At 46.3% G+C, this 24862-nt stretch overlaps 1 protein-coding gene across 9 annotated transcripts in view; it reads left to right on the forward strand.

The window, feature by feature from the left end:
* Positions 1-24862, forward strand: part of col25a1 (collagen type XXV alpha 1 chain) — an 85800-nt gene that overhangs the window by 40887 nt on the left and 20051 nt on the right. For 6 of the 9 annotated variants that reach the window (XR_015100179.1, XR_015100184.1, XR_015100182.1 and 3 more), the window contains exons 1-8: positions 9263-12571; positions 13688-13804; positions 14522-14557; positions 20308-20334; positions 21062-21106; positions 22197-22241; positions 22581-22607; positions 23190-23234. Coding sequence is in view for 3 of the 9 variants with exons in the window: in XM_086104856.1 (XP_085960982.1) it covers positions 12479-12571; positions 13688-13804; positions 14522-14557; positions 20308-20334; positions 21062-21106; positions 22197-22241; positions 22581-22607; positions 23190-23234 (435 nt within the window). In the remaining 6 variants the exon portion in view is untranslated. Of the gene's footprint in view, positions 1-4689; positions 4821-6626; positions 6654-7849; positions 7877-9262; positions 12572-13351; positions 13424-13687; positions 13805-14521; positions 14558-20307; positions 20335-21061; positions 21107-22196; positions 22242-22580; positions 22608-23189; positions 23235-24862 lie in introns of those variants that run through there. The other 3 variants (XR_015100180.1, XM_086104858.1, XR_015100183.1) reach the window with 3 other exon arrangements.

Here is a 24862-nt window from a genome sequence, read left to right on the forward strand (position 1 = left end):
TGGAGCTTAAAATGGCTCCATGGGAGATAGCCAGTAGCTGCTTAGTCCTGTGGCATGAAGATTGGAAACAGGTGCCAGTGGCCTCCATTGTGCCGAAAAGCGCGGCGGCGCTTGGAATAACTCACGGACAGATATGGGCGCACCTCATCATCCATTTGTTCGGGGTTGGATTAGTTTGCCTTGAATTGTTCTCATCCTTAGACCGCAGTTAGCCAGAGTGAAAGTCTTCTATTAACCCTTTCAAGTCAAGTCAAGTCAACAGTATTTATAGAGCACTTTCAAACAGCCATCGCTGCATACAAAGTGCTGTACATGAAGCAATTTAACATGCACAATAAACAGTAAGACAAATCGGTAATAAAGGCGGTAGAACGCACCAAACAGTAAAACCAAGAACAAATCTGAGTCGAATGCCAAAGAATACAAGTGAGTTTTGAGGAGGGTTTTGAAGATGGGCAGCGAGGAGGCTTGCCGAATGTTCAGTGGGAGGTCATTCCAGAGAGAGGGACCAGCAACAGAAAAGGCTCGATCCCCTCTGAGCCTCAGTTTAGTTCTTGGTACTTCTAATAAAGTCTGGTCCACAGACCTGAGGCGCCGGGCAGGTGTGTAGGGGCGGATGAGCTCAGAGAGGTAAGGTGGCGCGAGATTATTCAGAGATTTGAAAACAAATAAGAGGATCTTGAAAATAACTCTAAAATGAATGGGGAGCCAGTGAAGGGATGCCAGAGTAGGAGTTATGTGCTCCCTCTTACGAGTACCAGTCAAGAGGCGAGCGGCGGCATTCTGGACCAGCTGAAGGCGCTTAATGGAGGACTGGCTGACTCCAAAGTAAAGGGCATTGCAGTAATCGAGCCGGGATGTGACAAAGGCATGAATTACTGTCTCAAAGTGTTCATGTGAGAGGAGAGGTTTTATTTTGGCCAGCTGTCTAAGGTGAAAGAAGCTGGATTTAACAACGGCACCAATTTGCCAATCGAGTTTGAAATCACTGTCCAGTTTAAGGCCCAAGTTTGAGACTGTTGACTTAAGATAAGGAGACAGGGGGCCCAAGTCTACAGGATGGAATGTACAAGGGCCACTGGGACCAAACAATATCACCTCTGTCTTCTTTTCATTGAATCTCAAGAAATTTTGTGCCATCCAGGTTTTGATTTCTTCCAGCTGGATAGGAGTGGCCTTAATGAGAAGGCGTCTTTCTTGCTCAGTGGGACATAGATCTGGCAGTCATCTGCATAGCAGTGGAAGGGAATACCATGTTTCCTTAAGATGGAACCCAATGGGAGCAGATACAGCGAGAACAGCAGAGGCCCCAGAATTGAGCCCTGTGGAACACCACATGACAGGGGAGCAGTGCGTGACTCAGAGCAGCCAAGGCTGACACAGAAGGTTCTGTCAGCTAAATAGGACCTAAACCACTCAAGAGCACTGCCGCCAATGCCCACCAAGTGCTGCAAACGAGTCAGCAGAATACTGTGATCCACTGTATCAAATGCTGCAGTTAAGTCCAATAAAACTAGACACACGTGGTCTCCAGAGTCATTTGCCAGGAGGATGTCATTAGAAATGTGTGTTTTCACATCCTTTCAGGGATGGCGGTTACTACAGTGGACAGCCTATCATGTTATCTGGTTACAGGTTATCATTATTGGACCATGAAAGGAGTTAAGATAGTTGCTGAAAATATGCACACTATAGTGTGAAACTGTTTTTTCAGCATTTCCCATTTCCTGTTTTTTTTTTCAAGACCTAGCAAAGATGACAATACCACATGTTGAGGCTTCCACTGTGTTCACCGTATTTGTATGAAGAAATGATGTACACGTATTTAACTTCTGTCCGAAGATACCGGCTTGAAGGGAAAGAGAATTTTTGCAAGTTTGTCTTCGAGACGTCATGTCATTCACAGGAAGGCCACGAACCTGTTGTTTCCGGTTTTGGTCACATGACGTACCAGTAAACCATCCATCCATCCATTTTCCGATCTGCTTACCCTCATCACAAGGGTAGCCTATCCCAGCTGCCTTGGGGCAGTAGGCGGGGGACATCCTGAACTGCTTGCCAGCCAATCACAGGGCAGAGATGAACAACCCTCCGCGCTCACACTCACACCTAGGGACAATTTAGAGTATTCAATCAGCCTGCCATGCATGTTTTCGGAATGTGGGAGGAAACCGGAGTACCCGTAGAAAAACCACGCAGGCACAGGGAGAACATATAAACTCCACACCGGAAAGCCGGAGCCAGAATCGAACCCTGCCCCTCTGCCGTTTGAGGCCGACGTGCTAATCATTTGCCCACCGGGCCGCCCTGGAAGTAAACCGTTCTGTTCATGTCACCTGTAGATTAGCTGTACTCGCCATGCAAGTTGCCCTCTAATAGCGCAAGCTGGCGTGATTTTTTTCGCGCACAGAAAAAAAAATCAGGTGACGTCCACATGTTCCGTGCGGATGACGGCCGAGCCAAACGTTGCGGCGGGAGACGGCGAGTGGCTTCCTCCTCCTCTGTTTCCAACCACAAGCTTCGCATGTTCTCCTGCCAGTCAAGACTCGATCATCTCCTAACCTTAACCATGTGCTCGTTAGCGCAAGCATGACAGCCAGCGAAGGTCACCTTAGCATCGGGGAGTAATTATCACAACTCAAAAATATGATATTTCCCTAAACCGTAACCGTGGCGTTGACACGCCATAAAACCGAATAATTTTTGTCGACCGTTATTGCTTTTGCCAGGGACAGTCCGCGTTTGACGTACAGTACATCTGCTCGTTTTGTCAGGAGTTACATCTTACGCTCCGGTCGTCGGAGACGTACGGTTGTTTCGCTTGATCAAAATGTCTCTTTGATAGACTGAGAAACGGTGGAGTCAATCCGCCAATCCTCCCATCGTTCATTTGCTGTCAGCACTCGAGAATGGCTTTGTTGAGCCTCCTGTGCCCGCGCATGCTTATTCATGTTGTGGAGCCGGTCACGCCTTTCAAGACGAGGCCGTAAAAAGTGCTCGACGGTGAGTTGATTGGATCCATGTGCTGGCAGGCCGCTTGGCTCGGCGCCTCCAATGAGGATACGGAGCGCTCGTTTGATGGATGGCTTTTCTGGACTTGGCGACGCTTGCCTGGTCGCTGTGATGAAAACGACTACAAGGCAGGTCCAGCCAGGTCCCGAGCGCCATCCCGATGTCCTGACGTTTCTGCATCTTGTCGGATGAGGCGGCCAAGCCCGCAGAAATGATTTCACTCGTGTCCACGACAACTACAGCAACACTGCCCGGGTCAGCGCAAAAAGTTTATTTACAATCGGGATCCTGCAAGTGAATGGATTCTGGGCTCTTGGTAGTGCAGCGCTTCGCCTAACTGACTTTCATGCAGCTTCTCATTTGAATCAATAGTTTAGTCTTCCTTTGCATCAACACGGTGTTAGTTTCCAACCGCGAAATTATGACTTGAGTACATTTTGGCTTTTGGGGTATCGCCACCTTTTGATTGACACCCACTTTTTGATATAAAATAATCTATCCTCACCAGAATGTCATGCAAAGAGCCAGGAAGGTCAGAAATTTTCTTTGCCCCACCCCCCTCCGAACTGGGATAAAAGTAAACGCTCATATTGAACATTTAGTTTCCAGAAAAGTGGTTATATTATTTTTGAAAGGCATTTGTGATGTGGCACAGGACCAAACCACGCAAAATGAATGTAAAACCACCTTCTTATTAATAAAACGGTAAACGGACATACGGCATATCAAAATATTGTTTGGAATCACCGTCAGACTTGCCAGGCGTCGGTTACGCTCTGCCAGTAAGATGAAGTCAAGTAAGTTATATTGTGTGTGCTTTAAATGCCGATACTCTCCATGTTGCTTGTGGCTTTGGCCCCTGCTAAGTTTCGGCCTTTCATATTTTCCTCTTTTTTTTTTTTTTTTTTTTTTTCCTAAGGTAAAGTTTGGGGTGTTTTTTTTTTTTTTTTTAACATCAATATCTCATTCGGTCATTCCAGTACAGGAGACAGTGGTCACGGTTTGGCTGCGAGAGAGTCAAAGAAGCGAGATTTGTATCTGGATAGGAAAGAAGCATCATCGGCATCCAAACGTTTGGCCATAAAATCAGACGATATGCGCACGGGAAATTCTGTTACAAATCTTCTTGTGGTTTCCCAACATTAAGTAGCAAAAGATGTGATATTCTGCATGTCACTTTTTTTCTTTCTTTTTTTTTTTTTTTTTTTTTTTGTGCGTTGCTGCAAAATCAGTGACGGCTGTTTGGAACGTCTTGAAAATTGACTTTTTTCCACCAGTTGAAGTCAAAGGTGACCTCGGCATCATGATTAAGCAACTTTTTGACGCATATACAGTATCACGTAGGTTCTTTGCCCTTTGGGTAACATCATTCTGGATGCTCGTGTCTGAGACGGCTTTTGTTGAAGCGTAAAAAAAGAAAAAGTGAGCAACACTTACAGGTGATGATCAGAAAGCTTCCTGGGGGAAGATGGAAAACCGCAAGCTGCGCAGGCAACGTGCTCAATAGACGCCCGCTGCTATTTCAATGAAATACACTTTGAAACAATCTTTGCGGGGGGAGCAGAGGGGGGGGGGCTGCGTAATCGTGTTTAAACACCGTGTCCATGTTGTTTCCTTTTTGCTCCAAGGCATGTCATGTGCGGCCATATGATGTGCAAACGATGGGCCGAAGTCCGAGGCAGGTGCAGGCTGATGACTTGCACGTGCTGTTCATATGAAAATCATCACAGGAAGAGTGAACTCCCATTCTCGGGCCGGACACTTGACTTGACTTTCATCTCCTCTGACAAACAAGGCCATCCAAATCGGTATGCTGCTTTTCTGCATTGCAGCAGCAGTTTGCTGTGTGGTTAGAGCCCCCGCAAAGTCGCACAAAAAAGCAAAGCAATTGCAACGTGCCCCATTGTTATTTTTCCAATTTAGTCTCCAAATGTGTTGTGTGGGCTGAATTTGATGGCGCGTTGCTCATGTTTGCAGAACTTCAATATGATTTGTTTTAACCCCCCCACCCTCCCATCCTCGTCCAAACGGCAAAGCGGCATCGATTTTCACGTATTGAATGGCCCAGCAATTTGAGAGGTTTGATCGCAGTTGTATAATGGCATCCCTCAGACGCACGCCTTCAAGCAGTCGAGGCAAAAATAGATTTATCGGAATCCATACAAGAATGGGGGCGGTACAAATTCAGACGTGTGCGCCTTATGCCTGTAAGCCTTTTTTTCCCCCACAATATGCTTTACTGCTTGTGTTCAGTGAAGTCCATCACAAGCAAGCAAGCAAGATAATCACCTCTCGCATTGAAGTTCAAGCTCAAATAATACAAGGCGCATTACTCTTATTGGCGTCCTCTTGTCGAAGTGGGTGGTCAATTAGTCACTTCGCTGTTCTTTAATCCAGCACTAACTCCTCCCGTGTAAGATTTTCCAAAACCTCCAAGTGAAGAACGAGAGCAGCTCAATGGCGATCATACTTGAGCTTGAGTTATTATTGAACGCAGTATGAGTAGGCGCGGGTAAACAGGCACAGGTTTCTTCACTAAATGCCCTTCTTTATGGACTTTGCAGCCTGCTGACTGTGTCGATCAACACCAAGTAGCTAGAGAAAAAAAAAAGGTCACTGCCTCTCCTATGGATTGCTGGAAATTACTGATGTCAGAACAGTATTTTACTGTATTAAAAAAAATTTATTTTGTTAAATATTCATCCCCACATGCAAATTAACAGTCACTGCTTGGTTAAGAATAACAAACTGTAATTTAACAGTATAAAAGTGTTTTCTGTCAAGTGGTGGAGATGGGCGCCACGTTTCCGTCTCCATCGCTTGACAGAAAATACATTCCATTTCTTTTATCGCTTTGTATTAAAATTAACCACGGAGATCGCAGGAGCATTGCTTTGGCCAATACGAAGACAGTCTAGACACAAAGATGGGAAAAGCCAGATATTGATCATCAATCCCCAGCAATACCCCCAAATGGGCCGTCAGAGGTGGCGCACACAGGCGAATAGTACACCGTGTTTCTGGTTGCCTTTGTAATACAGGCAGAAGCACAAGAAGGGACACAATTTAATAAAATACAAGACATGCCAAACCTCGAAGCGGCCGCAGCTCCGGAGGCAGAGCGGGTCATCCGGTAACTCAAGAGTTCGAAACCCTTTCTATCTGGGTCATGTATGGTTTTGGTTAATACGTAGATTATCCCCACCGGAATGTGGGTATGCGAATATTTGAATAGCCCTTGTGGGTGCTTTGGGTGTGTGACAATAAAGTACATTATGAATCTGATACGTTATAATTATTTCTTATTTTTTATTTTATGAAATCTAGAGTCTGCTGTAAAAATACCACAACACGCTTATCATGCTGTCATATAGCGTAATCCAAAACACGGTCATATGTTAAAATAAGTAACAGTAGATGTGGGGTATAATTACCACACTGCCCACTGTTATCCTATTATCCGTAATTCAAAATACTGTACTTTGTCAATCTACGTTACAGTAGGTGCATTGTAAAATATAACAAAATACTGGCGTCCGTGCTGCCGGAAATTTACCGTTACTTTACAGAGCGATTAATTTGTTGTTGAACAAATACTTTCTTCTCTTTCACAGGGCCCTCCTGGTCTGAAAGGTCAAAAGGTAAGCATTTTATTTAATCAGCCAATTACGTTAGTTCATGTCCATAAAGTTTGTCCATCTTTATATTTTATACCATGCGGAAAAACACAGTGACAATTGTAATATTTTCCAAGGTAGACCACTCAGTTTAGTGACTTAGGAACTTATCCGGTTCTCATTTTGCGTTTGGGAATCTCTGGGACAGGATATTAAGATGCTCCTGCTGTTCACAAATCCACATCACTGAAAAGTATAAAGCGAGAGCCAGATGAAGTCCTTGAATGCTCCGCTAAGCATTCCTCCACAAACTAACAGTGAAGCCAACGATTATGAACCGCCTTGTGTTGCACGACTTGTGGAGCTCAACGTTTTGGCCTCAAACGAAGGCCCCGGATTGATTCATTTGTGCAAACCCCTAAAATTGGGCTGACCGATGCCTTCCATGGGCTGCTGATGATGAGTTTAGCGATCCACCTCTGGTCGGTTTCAATGGCATCTCGTGGTTAGCATCGACTCGCAAAACAGGAGCAAGAGACGCCCGACGCCAGTCGGTGGCGTTTGCTGAGCGTCCGGAATTGAGCGGCTTGATATTGCTGCCTCTCACGTGAACCTCTTTATCTGCAGTGAAATGAAATGAGAAACAACTGCGCGCAGTCTCCCACCCAAGACGTGTGCTGCAGCGTGGCCGTTCTCCGCTGCTTTTCCGTTAAATCTGGCTCCAATGAAGCGGAGAATTCCGGGAGCTATTTGGTTTGAATTCACTCAGGCGCTGAATAGAACTCTGCGTAAAAGTCCGGTCCAGGACTGACACCTTGCATGGTTGACTCTGGCTGAACGCGACGAGACAAACGCGGTAGTTACATGGTGTTAAAGTCAGTGGCCGGCGCAATTCGTCTTTTTAATGATCACTCGAGTTTCAACTCAAGTCCGGATTTCTGGTGCGCAACATTTCGCCTGGCAACGCTTATTTACGTCGCCCCCTTTGCCAAAAGCCATCAAACCTCCCCATGCTGCAACTTGTCTTGGTCTCGCATACCCGCCGCCTGTCACCTTCTCTTATCATAACAATCTCCACCGCGGCGAATAGTTGTGGGCTCCTGCGTTATTTCGTTTCGTCAATGTGTTCCCGGTTAGTTCACTGTTAGTCTTGGCTTATTGATAACCATTATTGAGCAGTGTGCGCTGGAGATCAAATTGTCTTTCTCGTCATCTTGCAGGGGGATCAAGGCGACCAGGGACCACGGGTATGTGCCTTCCACCGATGACCGAGTCTCCCTCGGCAGAAATGCGGGCAATGGGCTTGGGATGCATGAAATTCTTGGGACAGCATGTGTTGCGGCTCCGGCCAAAAGCAACAAGATTGACAAGTCTGCTTATTTTAAAAGCAGAAGGGGGAGAAAACGTGAAAATGACCTGTATAGACAAGTACCCATCCTCAGATCCAGCGCGGTAATCATTCCCAGCTTGGTCGTTTGGTATCTCAACTCGAGTCGAGCGTCGAAATCACTGTCAAACTTCCGGCGTGCAAGCAGCAGCTGGCATGGCGAGCTTGAAAATAAGTGTGAAGTGTGGAATTGACCAGCACAGCAAGGACACGAAGACTATAAAATAGGGATGGACGAGTACCGATATCGTATACCGATACCGATTTTAATATAAGATCGGTATCGGGCCGATACCGATCTTATATTAAAATATCGGTTATTATGAAGGCTGTCCATAGCAACCACCAATACTTGAAAAAAAGTCTGGCATTGAGTAAGTCCTCCTGGGCAGTAGTTGGCGCTCTACTCTATCTGTGTCAGAAAGAAAGATCTTTGGTCACAGTTTTGTCTGAAATGACATTTTATATGTCAAAACTACGACTTCGAATACTCGATGTCTGAGTCAAAAGAGTGAAAAGTCATACTGCTATCGTTCTAAATAAAATGTAGTATTGCACATCGGTACTGTAAACGTAGGATGCGTTTGCTATTGTCAAGAATGGGGCTGCCCCTCTCTAAATGCGGAACATGCACTGCGCGTAGTGTAATTGTCCTCCGTGGGTGAGGCCGTTTTACGCGAGGGTCACATTTTGGCAATAATAAGAATCGCAATACATGAATAAAACATGACAAATGATTGAAGGACACCTGCGGCCAACCCTGAGAATCACTCAAACATAGAAACTTAGCAAACACGACATATATAGCTCTGACAAAATTAGCATGAGAGCCAAGAAATATTTTCACGAGTAAGACTAAAAAGCACAATTGTTCTTTATATTCGCAGCGCAACTTTATTAAAAGTGTATGATTTTTGGTGGATATTTGATTGAAACCAAAAGCGTGCGTTGAGTCGAAATGATGATTACGCAAGTGCTCCTTCCTGCTTGACAGACTCCGGAACAAACTTCATTTTTCTTCAGCAACGGTCACAAATGTATCCACTCCCCAGTGGTGCAGGTTTTGTTTACACCAGACTGCATTGGCTCACGTGAACTCACTCCTTGTCACTTCCTCATGGGAATTCTCCAAGGTCGAGTACAAGAGAACGGCCCGCAGCCTCGTCTGGTCACCAGAAGCAGCCATCTCCCGAGCGGATCTGATTCCAATCCCTTACTGGCGCCCGCTCATACGTCACCGATAACTTTGTCAGCCTCTCGTACACGCATTGCGTTTCGTACCGTCGGGAAAATCCGTACAAATGGCCTTGCCTGTGAAATTGAATTAGCGTTCTCAGCATGACACGCCACGCATCTTGTATTACCCAGACGCGCTGACTCTCGTTTGACTTTACACGTTTACCAGTGCTGGCGGTAATAATTGCTATTGCTTTGGTTGACTTCAATTTGAAGTAAACCACTACAAAAGAAGAAGGGGCGGGGGGAAGCATTGCTCTCCAGACAAGCTGACCAGAGTAAACCACGTCCTTTCGGCTAGGATTTCACGGTTGCCCATAATTTGTACCCTTTTAACCTCGGAAATGGAGTCATCTGTCTTGATCGCTGAAATGATTCATACCTCCGAGGGAGCAACGGGGCTGACAGCTCGGTAACAAGGACCAGCCAAACCCTATTTGTCTTCCAGAGCCAATAAATAAACTGTCCACTTCCAGATAGAATTTCATTAACGTCCAATTTGCAGTAGCATTGTTCTCCAATGGGTACAAACGAACATCCAGTCGCATATGAAGGACAACAAGAGCCAGCTATTATCCAAATCGTATTACCTCCCCAGAGCGGCCGATCGATTGTGCCGTGTTAGATGAGCTGGTACATGTATAGCTGGAGGGAACATTTTTGGCAACGAATACAGACGGAACGGGACAAGGGCTGTCTGACCTTGCGTCAAACGGGCCGTCGTGGAAAACGGGAGCCCGCCGAAGCCCCCCATGGAGGCGGATAAATGTGGCACTGCCTGGCGAAGATTTGATGTGAAAACTAAGCTGCTTTTCAATGAACTCTGCGAGCCCTTGACTACTTTCTGGGCTACTTTGACCTAACGTAAAGCCATTGTTGAGTTTGGTGCTTATTTGTCGCTGTCAAGGATTGATAATTGATAGCATATGCGTATGGTTACTCGGTATGGTGTCAGATAATATAAGAGTCAATCATTTTAATCGTGAGGGTCCTTTTAAGGTCATTTTGCATCTGTGCCAAAGACAGTCTGAGAATCGACACATGGTCAGCAGAATTTCCACAGGGCCTTTGTTGGGCCGAGAGGTCAGAGGCCAAGTTCCAGATAAAAGGTTAAGCAAACAAATTCATCAGGAATTGGCCACTTTTCACAAACAAACATGCGGCCAGTGTTAAAACGTCATGTGTGGCTGTGTGGTCTATCCAAGACATGGCCACGAGCTTCAGATGCCTTCCTTGGTGATATGTCACTTAGCATTTACCTGGGACTCCAGAATGCCCCAAAAATATTTCCCTTTTCTGCTTTATTTCGACTCTGGTACAGTCACTTCCAGTCTCGTCTCGAACCGGGCCACAGATAAGTGCCGCGTCGTATCCGAGGCAAATCTGAGGCCATCGCATGTGTGCGACTCTTCTGTTAAATGGATTGAACCCATCTGTGCGTGTTGCCTCTAATCCTGGCCACAGATGTGGACAAGGCTCGCCGCCTGTAAGTGGGCTCGTGCCGTTTCTGGTGTGGTTGAAAGGATGCGTGTTCTGGCCGGCGGCTGATGCGACGGCTGTTGCTGATTGTCGTCGTAGCTGCTTTTTTCCGTTTACTCCGCTGGAGGCAGATCGGCGAACAACCAACATCCATTTTGGTCGTCTTTTGGGGTTTTTTTCTTAAAGGAAATCTGCAAACGGTTAGGATGCTTCTATTGTCTCAGTAGTGCAGCATCACTACACTTAATCAAGGTTTTGTTTTCTCTTGCGGAGAGAGAGAGATCCGCTTTGTTTGAGTGTTTCAAAATGAAAAATGTCTCAAACGCACACATGAACGAGCTAAAACACAAAAGGAAGTTCGAGCCTCCGCGCATCACTCCGAACGATCATCTTTTGAACTCGCCTTGACCGTAATCCGGTTTTCCTTTTCTGTCTTCAAGATGTTTGAGCTTGTCTATCTGGGGAGACATTTGCACTTCAATACCAATGATGGTGGCCGTGTGTTGTGTTGCGTATCTTCGGATGTATTCGTTTTGCCGCAGGGCCTCAGCAAAACCAAGCCGCGTGCCCTTGAAAGACCGGCGTCTGTACGAGCCATGCGTTTTGAATTATCGTTCTATAACCAGAACGATGGTACCAAAGACATGTTTGGATTGGCCAGATTTGAATCTCCACTTGAAATGTATGGGAAGATCAATCTCGGAATGAAAGTAAAATAATTCGAAAAGCGCAGATGTGATGCCCCATTTTTGTTTTGTTTTGTTTCGTTTTGTTTCTTTTCAGCCGTTAGTGGTCAAATGTGCTCAAGGAACCTGAATCGACAAAGCTCCACTGGCAACGGCATGTCGGCATCTGCGCCATTTTCAAGAATAACAAACTCGAACCGTTACCAAATGAAAACAAAGTTGTCAAGGACACACCTGCTCCCAAAGTGGCGATCAAAGAATAAACTCGGAAAAATATGGTGTCTCTCCATCACACGTTCTTTTTGCGTAAATTGCATCATCTTGGCGGTTGCCACGCCTCCTCTCGTGACTGTCGAGGGCACGGCTGCTCTGAAAAAGAACGCAGAGCGGTTGCACGTAAACTTCGGGGAACTTTTAGTTCTCTCAAAGCACGTCAACCACCAAATGATTCAAACATTGCTGGATTGAGATGAAAGTTTGTTTCCAGCTCGAAACGACCAACCCGCCCAATGTTTTGCCTTCTTTCGTCCGTTGTCATGAGCGGGAATCGTGTCTGTCACGAGGATTGTTGACCGAATAGTTTGAGAAGCGTTAGCTTGGATTTCCTTGATGTCGGAACAACACGGCGTCTCAATTTACCGCCCCGCTGGAGTTCAAACTCGGTTGTGTGATAATCGTGTCAACAGAGGCCTCATCTGTTTATAGCATGTGGCACAAACAACAGGGAATGATTACAGGACTTGGTCGTTTTTATTGTGATGCCACGGGAAATAATAATAATAATAAAGGGGATTTTTTTTTGTTTTTTTTAAATAATGGACATTTGTAATCCAATACTTGAAACCTCTAGCCCACAAAATTAAACAAAAAATGTGTGCAAAATTAATACAAATGGGTCCTCACGCCCTTTTCCATTTCAATATGTCTGACTTTCTGTTCAATTTCAGACTTTTTCATTTTATTTTCTAAATTTTTTTTGCGTGTCTGTCTGGTGCTTGGGTGCGAAACGTCTCGCGCTTCCGCCGCACGTCACGGTGTCTTCCATTTTGTTGTTGTCTTGAATGTGTGCATTGTGCCGTGTTTATCCCCTTCAGGGATTGGCTGGTCTCCCCACGCTAGCCGCTTTGCACAGCAATCAGATCCTGACCGTCAAGGTTTGTCGGCGGCAGCGTCGCGTCGCTGCACAGTGGCATCCCTCCGCTGCACTTGCCAAGGACCGCCTCCATATTTAGCCCTCCCTGCCTCCGCTGTTGCAAAATGGCCTTTCATCCAAAACGTCCCCACGTTGAAAGTTGCCGACAAGCCTTCTGGAAAAGGGGAGCGGAATCCCTAAACGGAGATGCGGTCTGGTTTGCGTCCATAGATGCTCAAATGAACGGAGGACAACACGCCAAGAAAAATACTATGCTGGTGAACCTATGTGGCAAAGTGCTGTTTTAAAGTCCATGCCAATGGTTCACCACAAATCCTTAAATCCATCAATGCGGCCTTCTGTCCTGTTTCATTGAGCGCAAACGCCTCCTTCTGCCAGTGGATGGCAGCAAGGAGGTTTCGCAATCCATTTGAGTGTTTGCGGATTCCACTGGGCAGCAGGAACAATGATAAGGATGAGAACGAGGATGACGACGGTGGCATTTTCACAGACGGAGAACTTCCCATTTCCTCCACAGACCTCGGCATAATTCTAGCCTTTAAGACCCCCCCCCCCCCCCCAAAATTAGCCAAGACTTCCGACGCAAGCCTCCTCCTGTGGCGCCGAAGTGTGGGGTTTCTCCGATTATCTGTGAAGATGCTCCTCCAATGTTCAGGAATGCCGATCTCTGATTCCAATTTTTCTTGTCTGCATTCGCTTTCTGACCGCCTCTCCTTCCTCTCCTTGCGGGATCGCAACCTTCTTCGACCTTCTCTTGCCTCTGACCCGCTCGCCTGCTCAGATGGTCTTCCCTAAGATCAATCACGGCTTTCTTTCCGCTGACCAGCAGCTCATAAAGCGACGTCTCATTAAGGTAGTGGCTGGAGTCTCCGAGGCTCTCGGAGTCACTTCACACTCTGCTCGCATTTCTGTAGCATCTCTTGTTGCCGTTGGAATTGTTGCCCTTCCCCCCCCCCTTCCATTCTCGACGTACTGTTCAACTTGTAACGCCGCAATGTGTAGTGCACGATGACAACTAGAAATCAAAATTTCGCCTTCATGTTTCATTGCAGTACCTTCGGTCTAAAGTGCATTTCACACTATTGCAACCGGCTGACGTCTTTGATTTGATGCACAGGGAGACCAGGGGCAAGCAGGACCACCTGGGCCTCCGGGGCCCCCGGGTCCTCCGGGCCCACGGGGGCCCCCAGGGGACACGGGCAAGGACGGGCCGAGGGGCGTACCGGGCGTACCAGTGAGTATTGAGATACGCTCTATATATTTCTGATCAGATCGGAAAATCACATTGCACTTTTTTTTTTTTTTACACTGTACTCCCGCTTTATTGCTCGTCATTTTTTTTTTTTGAATCGCTCTGTGCCGGGAAGCTTTGTTCCAATACATATGACCCGAATGAACGCTCGACAAGCGCAACATGATTGTGCTTCCCACGAGAAGAGTTCCTCGTATAGATTTACATACACTTGGCCGTGTTTCATGCCAGCACAACATTTTCCATGTCCACGTCACCGGCATCACACTAATTGATGCGTGCTCTCTCTGTGAGACAAAGAAGAAGAAAGGCCTGTCAATTACGCTGATCCAAAGCCTTCCCGGGAGCTCCGGATGATCTTTGTTGTGCTGGCGGTGAGAGTGCAGTGAAATTAAGTGTTGTTAGTTGCCTCTCTCCAACTTTCGGATGATTATTGTCAGCTCTTCCAGTCGCAGTTGCAAAAGTTGTTGTTTTTCCAAGAAATTAAACCTTCCTGGCTCGCGGTGCTCTCTGTTCTCTCATCGTTCATTTCTCCCACCGCAATTTGACGGGAGGGAGAGGAGCCAGAGTTCGCCCTTTTCAATGTAAAAGAAGTTGACTTAGCCATGCTAGGTGGATGCGTTTCACAATCAATGTCTTGCTAAGCGCAGGTGTCACCGAAAATATCACAACTTGAATCCCATGAACTCTTTCTTTCAGGGTGATCAAGGGAATCCAGGAGAAATAGGACCTGTGGTAAGAACAAGCCGTTCCACAACTAATCACTCTTTGTGTGTACACGTGCTAATTCACATGTTCAGGCAAGGGGAATATCAAAGTCAGGGTGACCAGAGTTCCAAATTGTTAAAACCGGGATGCTAGAATTTCGCTGAAAATCAACTATGCAACAAATTCTCACCGCGCACTGTTGATAACAAATTTAATCGCAAATCAATCTGGTGGCCGGTGGTCGTCTCATTGCTTTAGCTAATGCTAATCACTGTATTGATTGACGGTTCAAAGCGCTAAACAAGTCAATGCACTCACCATTATCTGACCTTTGTCCTCGTAGCCCCACATTGTATTGGAAACTCACCGTCACAAACGCTCAGCTCGTGTTCAATCAAACGACATTTCCCCTGATTCTGAGACACAAAAGCAGGAAGGAGGTTTCATTCCGGTATGAATGTGAATGTGAAAGTAGGAAAGAATATAACAGTTAAATTACTTTTATTTTGGTTTAGCGTGTGAATCGCAATGACAACTATGTGATTAGCATACACATGGCCCGAACAGTTGGCTTGCTGCCTGGTCCAAAAAAAACAAACAAGAGTGGGATTAAAAGAAGTGCGTTAAAAGAAGGACAATACTATGGGCCTGGGCAAATCACAACACACGGCTCAAAACCGGGGCAGTCGCAGTTTAACCAGGATGTGTGGTCAACTTTTTTGAAAAAAAGTTGATATTTGAAATAAAAGGGGGAAGAGTGTAGGACTTTACAGGGAGCGGACAATCACGGTGTCACTTACTGCTGGATATAAACAAGCAAGAACACTTTGGACATAAATCGAACCGTGACCGCCGTCACTTAGCCGAATGTATACACGGACTCTGCAGCTTTATGTCTTGAAATAGTCAAATAAAATCTAATACAGCTGTGTGATTAGCTCGGGCTTTGTAATATAAACACGTGCCGCGGCAACTTCAGACCCATTCTGACTAGCTCCTTGAAATGTTCTTTTACACGTGCTTACATCTAAAATACTATTTATACTATGGCTTGGCACCGGAACACTTTCTGATGTCTGCCAAAATTGGCCAGCAAAATATCTTTTTCAATTTAGTTACTCTCGCAAACGGCTGCTAGGATGCAATTAGCTTACATTGCTACGTCGCAAATTGCGATTAGCCTTTGGCTCTTCTGCTGAAAACATTCTGTCTGAGCACAATAAAAATAAATAGATGAAGAACTCACGTGACATCAGGTTACAAAAAGTCCAAAATGAATCGGTTGATTCTGCATCCATTCGTTTTAGAGCACACTCGCTCGTTGCTAATTGTCTCTCGAGCATTCCGGGTCTGGCTTTCTCCTTATGCATCATCCGATGACTATAAAGAAACAAATTAATGACATGTGCAGTTAAGTGGTAAACACAGAAGAAGAAAAAAAACAATGCAGTTCTTGTTCATTCACAACACACTTGATATCCACAAAAGGAACTTTGATCACATGAAATGGCAAAACATAACGGTTGCGTAACGCATTTTAACTGTATTGCATATTTATGAATACGATATTTATTCCAATAATTGTTTCCACTTTCATCATCTTAGACTAAAATTTAGTCTCTGCTACATGTTGAAGTACCAAAAATCAAGTAGCAGCTTTGTGAGCATTAGACAGCACTCTGTCAATATTAAATTGCGCGAACAGTGACATAAAAAGCCCAGTCGGAATCACGACAACAAACCACAAGTACAGCGCATTGCCTGCAAACGGAAACTTCCAACAAACATACTCAAAGTAAGATTTTTACACGCCAATTACCGGATACTATGGCGAAAACGAGTCGGTGCGTGCGTTATCATTCCAGAGGTTGACACCCTGATACAGGAGGGACACATTGTTCGTGTTAACAATCACCGAATACACATTTGATGGATCTTTTATTCTTAACTCATTCAGTAACAGCCCATTCTGGACCAAGTCTGAAAGGACGTTTAAGAACGTCTTTGGGAGTGAATGAGTTAAAAAGCTACACGTGGTGCGTTAAAAGTACAGGAGGAGAAATGCGATCGCGGCACAAGTGCATTCGCGGATGCTAGAAACTGATGGAGGACAATTTGGATTCTACCTCCTTGGAACTTCTTCCAAAGTGTCGATTCGAGAACAAAGAGCTTATCGGAAAGGGAGTTAGACAAGGATGTAAATCAACAAAATCATTCCAGGATCATCCAAAAAAAAAAGAAATGAATAAAAATCCTTGTCCATCAAAATTAATGAGTGTGGCCCCGCTGGAGATGAAAAACCCAACATGGTGGCTCACTGTAATTCCTGAAATGAAGCGTATTGTTTCAGATGCACGCCAATAAATTTGTAACTCGAGTCTGTGAAAATGTTTTGAAGTAAGAACGACCTGAGAGTTGTTAAAAGATGTGACAGTGAGGGTAAAAAATTAAAAAAAAAACGATTCCATCATGTATCCACGAAGGACGGGTCCTTGAAAATCAATCTAAAAATATGATATGCATGGAGTGAAAACAAGCGCTTTGATCTCCAGTTCCAAAATATGAACTGCTCTTGGACCTGGAGTGTCCACTTGATGCAAGCCTCGCTTTTCTCATGCGTGCTATTGTTTAAGAGGCATGGAGAAGTTTCCAGAGTTTTCCAGCAGCCTTCGAGGACATATGGTGCTGGTTAGAAGGATTAGAAGTTCTTGCAGGGTGGAGGTGGGAAGACGAAGAAAAAAAAAAAGGAGGTACGAGTTTTCAGGATTTCAGTCCAAATCATCAGTGCCATAAGGTTTTTTTCTTGAGAGAAAAAAAAAACTCTTCAGTTCCACTCTTGTAACGTAATGGAGTACACATACTTGGTTACTGTACTTGGATAGATTTTTCACATATTGCTGGCAAATCTTCGGAACCTCCTCGGCCACAATTCGGTAAATTTCACTCTTTCGTGCACAAATAATGATAACCTCCATCAGTGTTTTTATTAGTCTTTAGGCATGGAAAAAATAAATAATGGCAGTGGATGGCAACACACATAAGGATCCATTGTAGTGGTTGATGCACAACTATGACGTTAAGATTAATTAATGTAAGAGAAAACAATATTTGAAGAGCTGTCCGCTCTAGTTACCCCTGTCCCTGAAAGGGTTAATATTATTTCCACAAATCCACACTATTGGTCAGTCCACACGTGTGGGTAGGGTACTATTTTTACATATGATTGACCCAATGGCTTGCGCTCTCTAATAATGCTGTGAAATGATGCCCCCCAAAGATGACGCTTTGGGGGGCTCATGAAAAGAGAAGATTTAGATTACGAGCATACTTGACGTCCTCCACTTGTGGCAAGGTGTCAGTCAGCCCTAACCTGCAGTAGGTACCCCACCCTTTTCCGACTGAGGTCCATGGTCTCATTTTCATCCCGGCCGCTTCTTACTATGCTGTGAAACGAGTCCGGCAAGAGTTGAAGATGGCAGCTTGACGAAACCATCAGAAACACATCATGTGCAAAATGCAAAGACGTAATTCCAAGAGGGTCGGCTTCACAGTGCAGAGGTTCGATTCCAGCTCCGGCCTCCCTGTGTGGAGTTTGCATGTTCTCCCCTGGCCTGCGTGGGTTTTCTCCGGGTACTCTGTTTTCCTCCCACATTCCAAAAACATGCATGGCAGGCTGATTGAACACTCTAAATTGTCCCTAGGTATGAGTGTGAGCGCGGATGGTTGTTTTGTTGTCTTTGTGTGCCCTGCGATTGGCTGGCAACCGATTCAGGGTGTCCCCCGCCTACTACCCGAAGACAGCTGGGATAGGCTCCAGCGCCCCCTGCGACCAGAGTGAGGATAAATGAATGAATAATTCCGAGAGACCATTCTGTCCATGAAGGTCACGAACAGAATTTGTGACACAAGGCAGTTTTTCCTGAGGTCAACCCTCACAGGAAACCAAATTGACTTACTGCCGGCAATCTGGACCAAACTCTGACACTGGTCATATAGGGACAGAACAGCCCAAAGGCGGTCCAGTACCCTGTATTTTCCGAGCATCCCTCACAGACCTCCCACAGGGACGCAATCGTGTGCGCACGGTATTGTGCTTGTGGTGTTCCTTCGGTTAAAAAATAAAAAAGAAAGGAAAAAAAATGCCTTTTGGTGGGGGTTTTTTTCCATTTCACGCTACACAGATCCTCGCCTTACATTCCGTTCATTCCAAAATGACCCACAATGCACCAGTGATCCACCTTCATTTTCTCAAGCCTGCAATGCGTAAACACAATTCAGTTGCTTGATGGTAACTCGGGTGTTTTGAAAGCACGACGCCGCCGCCAGCTCGCCTCTCCGCCGATTTGTTTATGCTGCTCGCGAAAGCGCTATGATTGAAACGTCGGGCCGTTTAAATAAAGCAAAAGCCACCGTAAGCTCCCTGGGGCTGTGGTGAACGCACTGTTATGCTAACCTACAGTTCCGTTGGTAAAAACATAAGACCCTAAGACAACTCCGTGAGACTGTAGGAAAAGAACCGTCTCGGAAAGCAATCGAGCGCCTTTGCGTATCGAATGGGAACATGAAATTGCAGAGATTGAAGAATGGGAGCAGACGCTTTTGAGAGAGGTTCACATCCTGCTCCGTTTGGGGCCTTCCTGAAACGCAGCATTTGGCGTTTGGCCCACCTCGGACGAAAGCGGAAAAGTGTTCCGTTTCCGATTGCTTCCCATTTGCTACTTATGATTTTGGAGCAGACGCATTGTGCTGATCTTCAGTTTGGCAGGGAACAAAAGGGCCCAGGATTACCACGGGGAGCTCTTGACTACCCCAACCCCTCAATGGTACTTTTCAGCCAGTAGCCTGTGAGTGTTCTCAGATGGAGCCAAGCTAATTAGTGCTCAGGCGAGTGGCACATGCTCGCATACCTAGTGGGTCGTAAAGATGTTTACCAAGCCCCTGCGGAGGATGGCTCCACAAAGGCAAGCAGAGGAAAGTCCTTTTCTGCGGATAATAGGTGTGCGCATTGAGGTTTTCGCGAGTCGCGGCGACTCCAGCGGATGCAGACTTGCTGCTGGGATGATGGGCGCTCCTTAAAACATGCTGTCGGTTCACAGAAACAAAGTCGCCTGTTCTGGTCTGAAGTGGAAGATGTAGTCCTCGATTGTTTCTGCAGTCGCGAAGGGTGCCAAAATGAGTTTTACTGGCTTTTCCTACAAGGTCTTATGTTTCGTTGAGGAAAGCCACCTTCACCCCGCTGGCTTGAATCGCGCTTTGAGAATTTGTTGCCATATTTGCAGTGACTCATTTACTTTGCCTTCCAAGCATTGCCTCATTGGGGCAATCAACGCGCAGGCTTCCCATAAGCCCAAAAAGACCAGCGAAGGTGGTGATCGCCAACCAGGACAGATCGTGTTGATACTCCTCAGAGATGACGTTCGTGTTGAATTTTGCATGTTTGTCAAAGAGGGCTTCCGCTTGAACACGGATCAATGTTCAAACGCCTTGCTCGGCGCTATACGGACACAGGAACTGACACCATTGCATTGGAACATGCGGAACCTTTTCGATTGAACACAAAGCTGAAAGCTGTGACTCGTGCTCTTGCATGAATGGCAACAGCCTTGTTGCCATAGCACCTTGGTTGAAAATTACCGTCTTAAAGTTACAGATCTAACGCCCAAATGCGGCAATACTATTCCATCCTATCTATCGTTGGTAGGTCTGGAACGTATTCCCTGCCCTGAACTGGGGCTGACTATATTTGACCTCCCCTGTGTAACTCTATTTCTTTCCAGGGACCTGAGGGGCCTCCAGGACTCAAGGTAAGTTATCTTTTTTTTTTTTTTTTAATTTACAACCTTACCTTCTCAATAAATAATACCCGATCGTGGCCTTCACAGGAAGTGGCCGTCGATGAAGATACGCGATATGGCACGCGGCGTGGGCTTGAATAGACATGTTTAGGGCTATAACTCTACCGGCGCGGTGAACGGAGAGTGAACAGAGTGAAAAGTGTAAGGCGGGCGATACAGGCCGAGGGCCGCTGATGCGAGGAGCAGATGTTGGTCATATCCAGCCATCAGGTAGCTGCCAGTGTTTGTTCAGTGTAACCCAATCAGACGCTTCCTGTCTGTGCTGTCATGCGTCGGCAGGACCTGACCGCCGGCAAAGGCGATGTGTGTGTGTGGAGGGGGTCGGCGGGTCAACGACGACACGCCGGCTGGTTAATGACCGGCGAGCCCGGCCCCCCGAGGCTCACTCGATTAGGGTTTTCCCGTCGTGCGGCGTGAAGTAGCTTTTTCAGGTGCCATTCGGGTGATTGAGGTGACGACAGCTAATTTCAGCCACTCGAGGTGTTTCTAAAGAGAATTTACAATCCAAACGGCGGTTACCGTGGCAGCAGTGCATCGCAGTGTCCGTGTCAGTCATTCTTTCCTGAGTTTTGAAATGCTTCATTACGCAGTGGATGCAATCATTTGTCACCCTGCATAATGCTTTCTGCCGTGACATTTTAAAGTGCCTCAAGGCTTTTTCTCATTATTTTCCCAGGGTTCACTGGGGCCTCCTGGTATTCCAGGTGTTGATGGACTGAAGGTGAGTTCATTCCAGTAAAAACACATTTCGGTGCTGCAGTAGTTGATTCTCGACCTTCGTTTTTCGGCTTTTTTAAAAATTTTTATTATCGTTTTGTGTGAGGCTAGAGGGAAAAAAAAAGTATTATATCTTGCCTCATAAAATGACCACAGTGCGTAAGCGCGTGTCCGACTCGGTTCTGCATCGGATTCCCAAAGCAAACAAAGAGGGCACGCCGCAGGTGTTTCTCAACGGGGGGGGGAAATGAGGCGGGCACTGATGGGGAATCATTTAAGAGATGCCGTCTTTCTAATCTCAGTCCGACATCAAGAATAAGAGAGTGTCTGTGCGACTTGAAGAGGAAACTGAGAGGCGAGGCCAAAGTCGGATTGAATTTCCAGTCACTATGCATGTCGACCGTTTGTCAGATTTTCAACGTTGAATGTGGCAGATTTGTCTGAATCGCCAGTGTCAAATCAATCCCCCTCTCTGGAGAAATAATGCTGATGCAGCATTGTTTTGTGTGTGTGTGTGTGTGTGTGTGTGTGTGTGTGTGTGTGTGTGTGGGTGTGGGTGTGTGGGTGTGTGTGTGTGTGTGTGTGTGTGTGTGTGTGTGTGTGTGTGTGTGTGTGTGTGTGGGTGTGTGGGTGTGTGGGTGTGTGGGTGTGTGGGTGTGTGGGTGTGTGGGTGTGTGGGTGTGTGGGTGTGTGGGTGGGTGTGGGTGTGTGTGTGTGTGTGTGTGTGTGTGTGTGTGTGTGTGTGTGTGTGTGTGTGTGTGTGTGTGTGTGTGTGTGTGTGTGTGTGTGTGTGTGTGTGGGTGTGTGTGTGTGTGTGTGTGTGTGTGTGTGTGGGTGTGTGTGTGTGTGTGTGTGTGTGTGTGTGTGTGTGTGTGTGTGTGTGTGTGTGTGTGTGTGTGTGTGTGTGTGTGTGTGTGTGTGTGTGTGTGTGTGGGTGTGTGGGTGGGTGGGTGTGTGGGTGGGTGGGTGGGTGTGTGTGTGTGTGTGTGTGTGTGTGTGTGTGTGTGTGTGTGGGTGTGGGTGTGGGTGTGGGTGTGGGTGTGGGTGTGTGTGTGTGTGTGTGTGTGTGTGTGTTTTTTGCGGGCTGTCCATAGGGGGATCTTGGCATCCCGGGACTGGACGGCATCCCCGGAGCCAAGGTCTGGCGCACACGTATTCCGTGTCATCATGCCATCTCATATTTTCTTCCTCTTCCCTTTCTTTTTTTTCCTCTTCCGCCTTCTTTTTTGGAACAAATATGTTTGATCGACTGTGCATGGATATAGATATAATAACGTTATTGTGAAAAATGTGACTCCCTGTTATGACTGGGCGAGGCGGGGGGGGGGGGGGGGGGAATCGGATACTTGATGTTCTGTCTGGGGATAAATGCTGCCACAACACAAGAGAATTGTTGTAATCCATCATGAATTGAGCACCCTGGATACAATCTGACCCACTGCGGCGTCAGTAATACCTTCTGCTTTCTTTGCCAACAGGGTGAAATGGGAGAGCGAGGTGAAAAGGTAAGCGTCTCGCTCAGATCCTTCAGGATGATTGTCCACTCCAGTTAATTTGACCACCGGGGGAGTAGCCATTGCTCCTCCGTGCTCACCTTAAAAGTGGAAGCCCTTTGTGGCGACGATTTGCCTGCGGCTGGTTGGCGGTGCGACCTCGCCAATGATTCATCGACCGCGAAGCCCAACCGATTAATCCAAGGCCCACTGCGCCGCTGTACTACTCAACACGCGCTTGATTCCCCCCCCCCCTCCCCCTTCGGCCGTCTCACGTGATGTTTTGCAACTCCTCAAAGCAATGACGACGACCCCCCCCCCCCCCCACTGCATAGCAATTGGGTGCTCAATGGCACCATAATATGTCGGACTCATTAAAAATGCCCCTAACTGACATCACATGAAGTACTGGAAACATGTGTGAACCACTTGAGTGACACTGAAGTGGATTTAAGATGTTCATAAAAGTGCCCCCTCCGTGCACAATCTGCGCCCTTTTATTAGCTGCTCTCGATGAATAAAGCAGAAAACTCCTCTGAGGGTTTCGTTAGTTTGTCTGCATTGGAAAATCATTTCTGTTTTCATTTGTTGCAGGGCGATATGGGGGAAGAAGGACCAAGAGGGGAAACCGGTGAGAAGGTGCGTTCATGCCGTTGTCTTCCATTCCATTGCGCTTTCAAATCACGTTTATTTGAGTGGGCCGGCGGCGGTCACACAAGGGCCGAATATCGCAAGTCGGACGCTGTCCAGCGGTGTTTGTAAAAAGTCAATTCCACTTCGCAAATGGCTGCAAGGCCTGAAAAGAAAAGATAAAAATGTCAATGTCGTCAGATCGTGTTTCACTCTGGCAGCTTGTCAAATGGAGATCCAACAAAAAGACAAACTTTTGCAGAGCGGTCAAGTCGGTGCAACAGCATTTAGATTGCACATCATTTTCACAAGTTTTCACGCCGCCTCGATGATTATTGTTCGAGTGAAAATATGTCAAGTGCCTGACAAAAGATATTTTCATCTTTAAAATGTGTTTCAAATGACATTTATGGCCTGGAATGTTCAATTGGTCTATTTGGTATCACATCAGTATGTGGAGGAGAGTCTGTTAAGATCCACAAAAATATCACATTTCCCTTTGCGGACAGCAGATGATTTGTGCTTTTTTAATTTAAAACAAATTTTTTTTTTGCAGTTTGCTGAATGCAGTCGGTATCAAAACAAACTGCACATCCGACTGATCGCAGGAGTGCCGCACTCAAAACGTCACTGTCAATTTGGTGCCGCTCAGCTCTGATTGTTTCTCACTTAACACGTCTGCCAAAAAAGACTCCGCTCACGGGAAACAGATGCGGAACATCACATGTGGAAAATGAGATATGGGCGAACACTCGGTTACCTTGGAAGCAAAGTGAAATACTACAAATGAACAACTGCAATTGAGTTGAGATCATGCGCGGTTATTACATGATGAGAGGAGACGGGTTAGTGCGAGGAGCTGGAAATGCAACCGGTTTGCACGTTACAAAGAGGGGGTTTGTTTGGACAGGATTGGGAGGAGCTTGTGGGTTGGGGGTGGGAGGGAGGGGGGGTGGTCGGACCCAGAGGAGAAAGCAAATGACAAGATGATAGATCCACCTTCACTTCGATGCGCTGAGGCCAACGATGCCATTCGTTATGAATGGTTTTTGTTTTCAACCCACGTGGTCATGCTGGAGTCTTTACAAGGGCTGCACGTGCACAAAATGTTGCGGACGCTGATCCGCAACATTCTGAACAGTGGCGGATGCTGGTCTGTCAAGGAGGGGAAGCTCGATTTCGGCCTACATCATAAAATGTGTCCGTTTATTTATACGTGAATTCAACTCTCCGTTCCTTTTCAAAAAAAAAAATGAAAAGGATGCCTTCATCATAAGATCGGTGATTGGCTCATTTCGCTGTCAATCAAAAAGTGATTCAGCCTCAGACTGATCATACAATCATCATGCAGAAAAGCTGAGCATCCGGGTCAGCTGATAAACGCCCACTCTCCATAGACTCCCAGAGACGCTGAGCGTCCGATGGGCGGGACAAAACCAGCATTTATCCAATGACTCGTCTCGTTTCAATGCATTGGGACAACCTACAGTGAACTCTCGAGACGCCCAGTGTCCACACAGTTGAAAGCACAGTGAAGCTGCAGGAATGAATGAGAAGAGAGTCGCGTCGTAACCAGTAACAAGAAGCTGATTCGGAACCAAAGTTAAAATATTTAGTCAATGACATGCCCACACAAT

The sequence above is a fragment of the Hippocampus guttulatus genome, chromosome 2 (genome assembly GCF_054856545.1).
Source record: "Hippocampus guttulatus isolate MCC_2025c chromosome 2, RoL_Hgut_1.0, whole genome shotgun sequence".
Classification (NCBI taxonomy): domain Eukaryota; kingdom Metazoa; phylum Chordata; class Actinopteri; order Syngnathiformes; family Syngnathidae; genus Hippocampus; species Hippocampus guttulatus.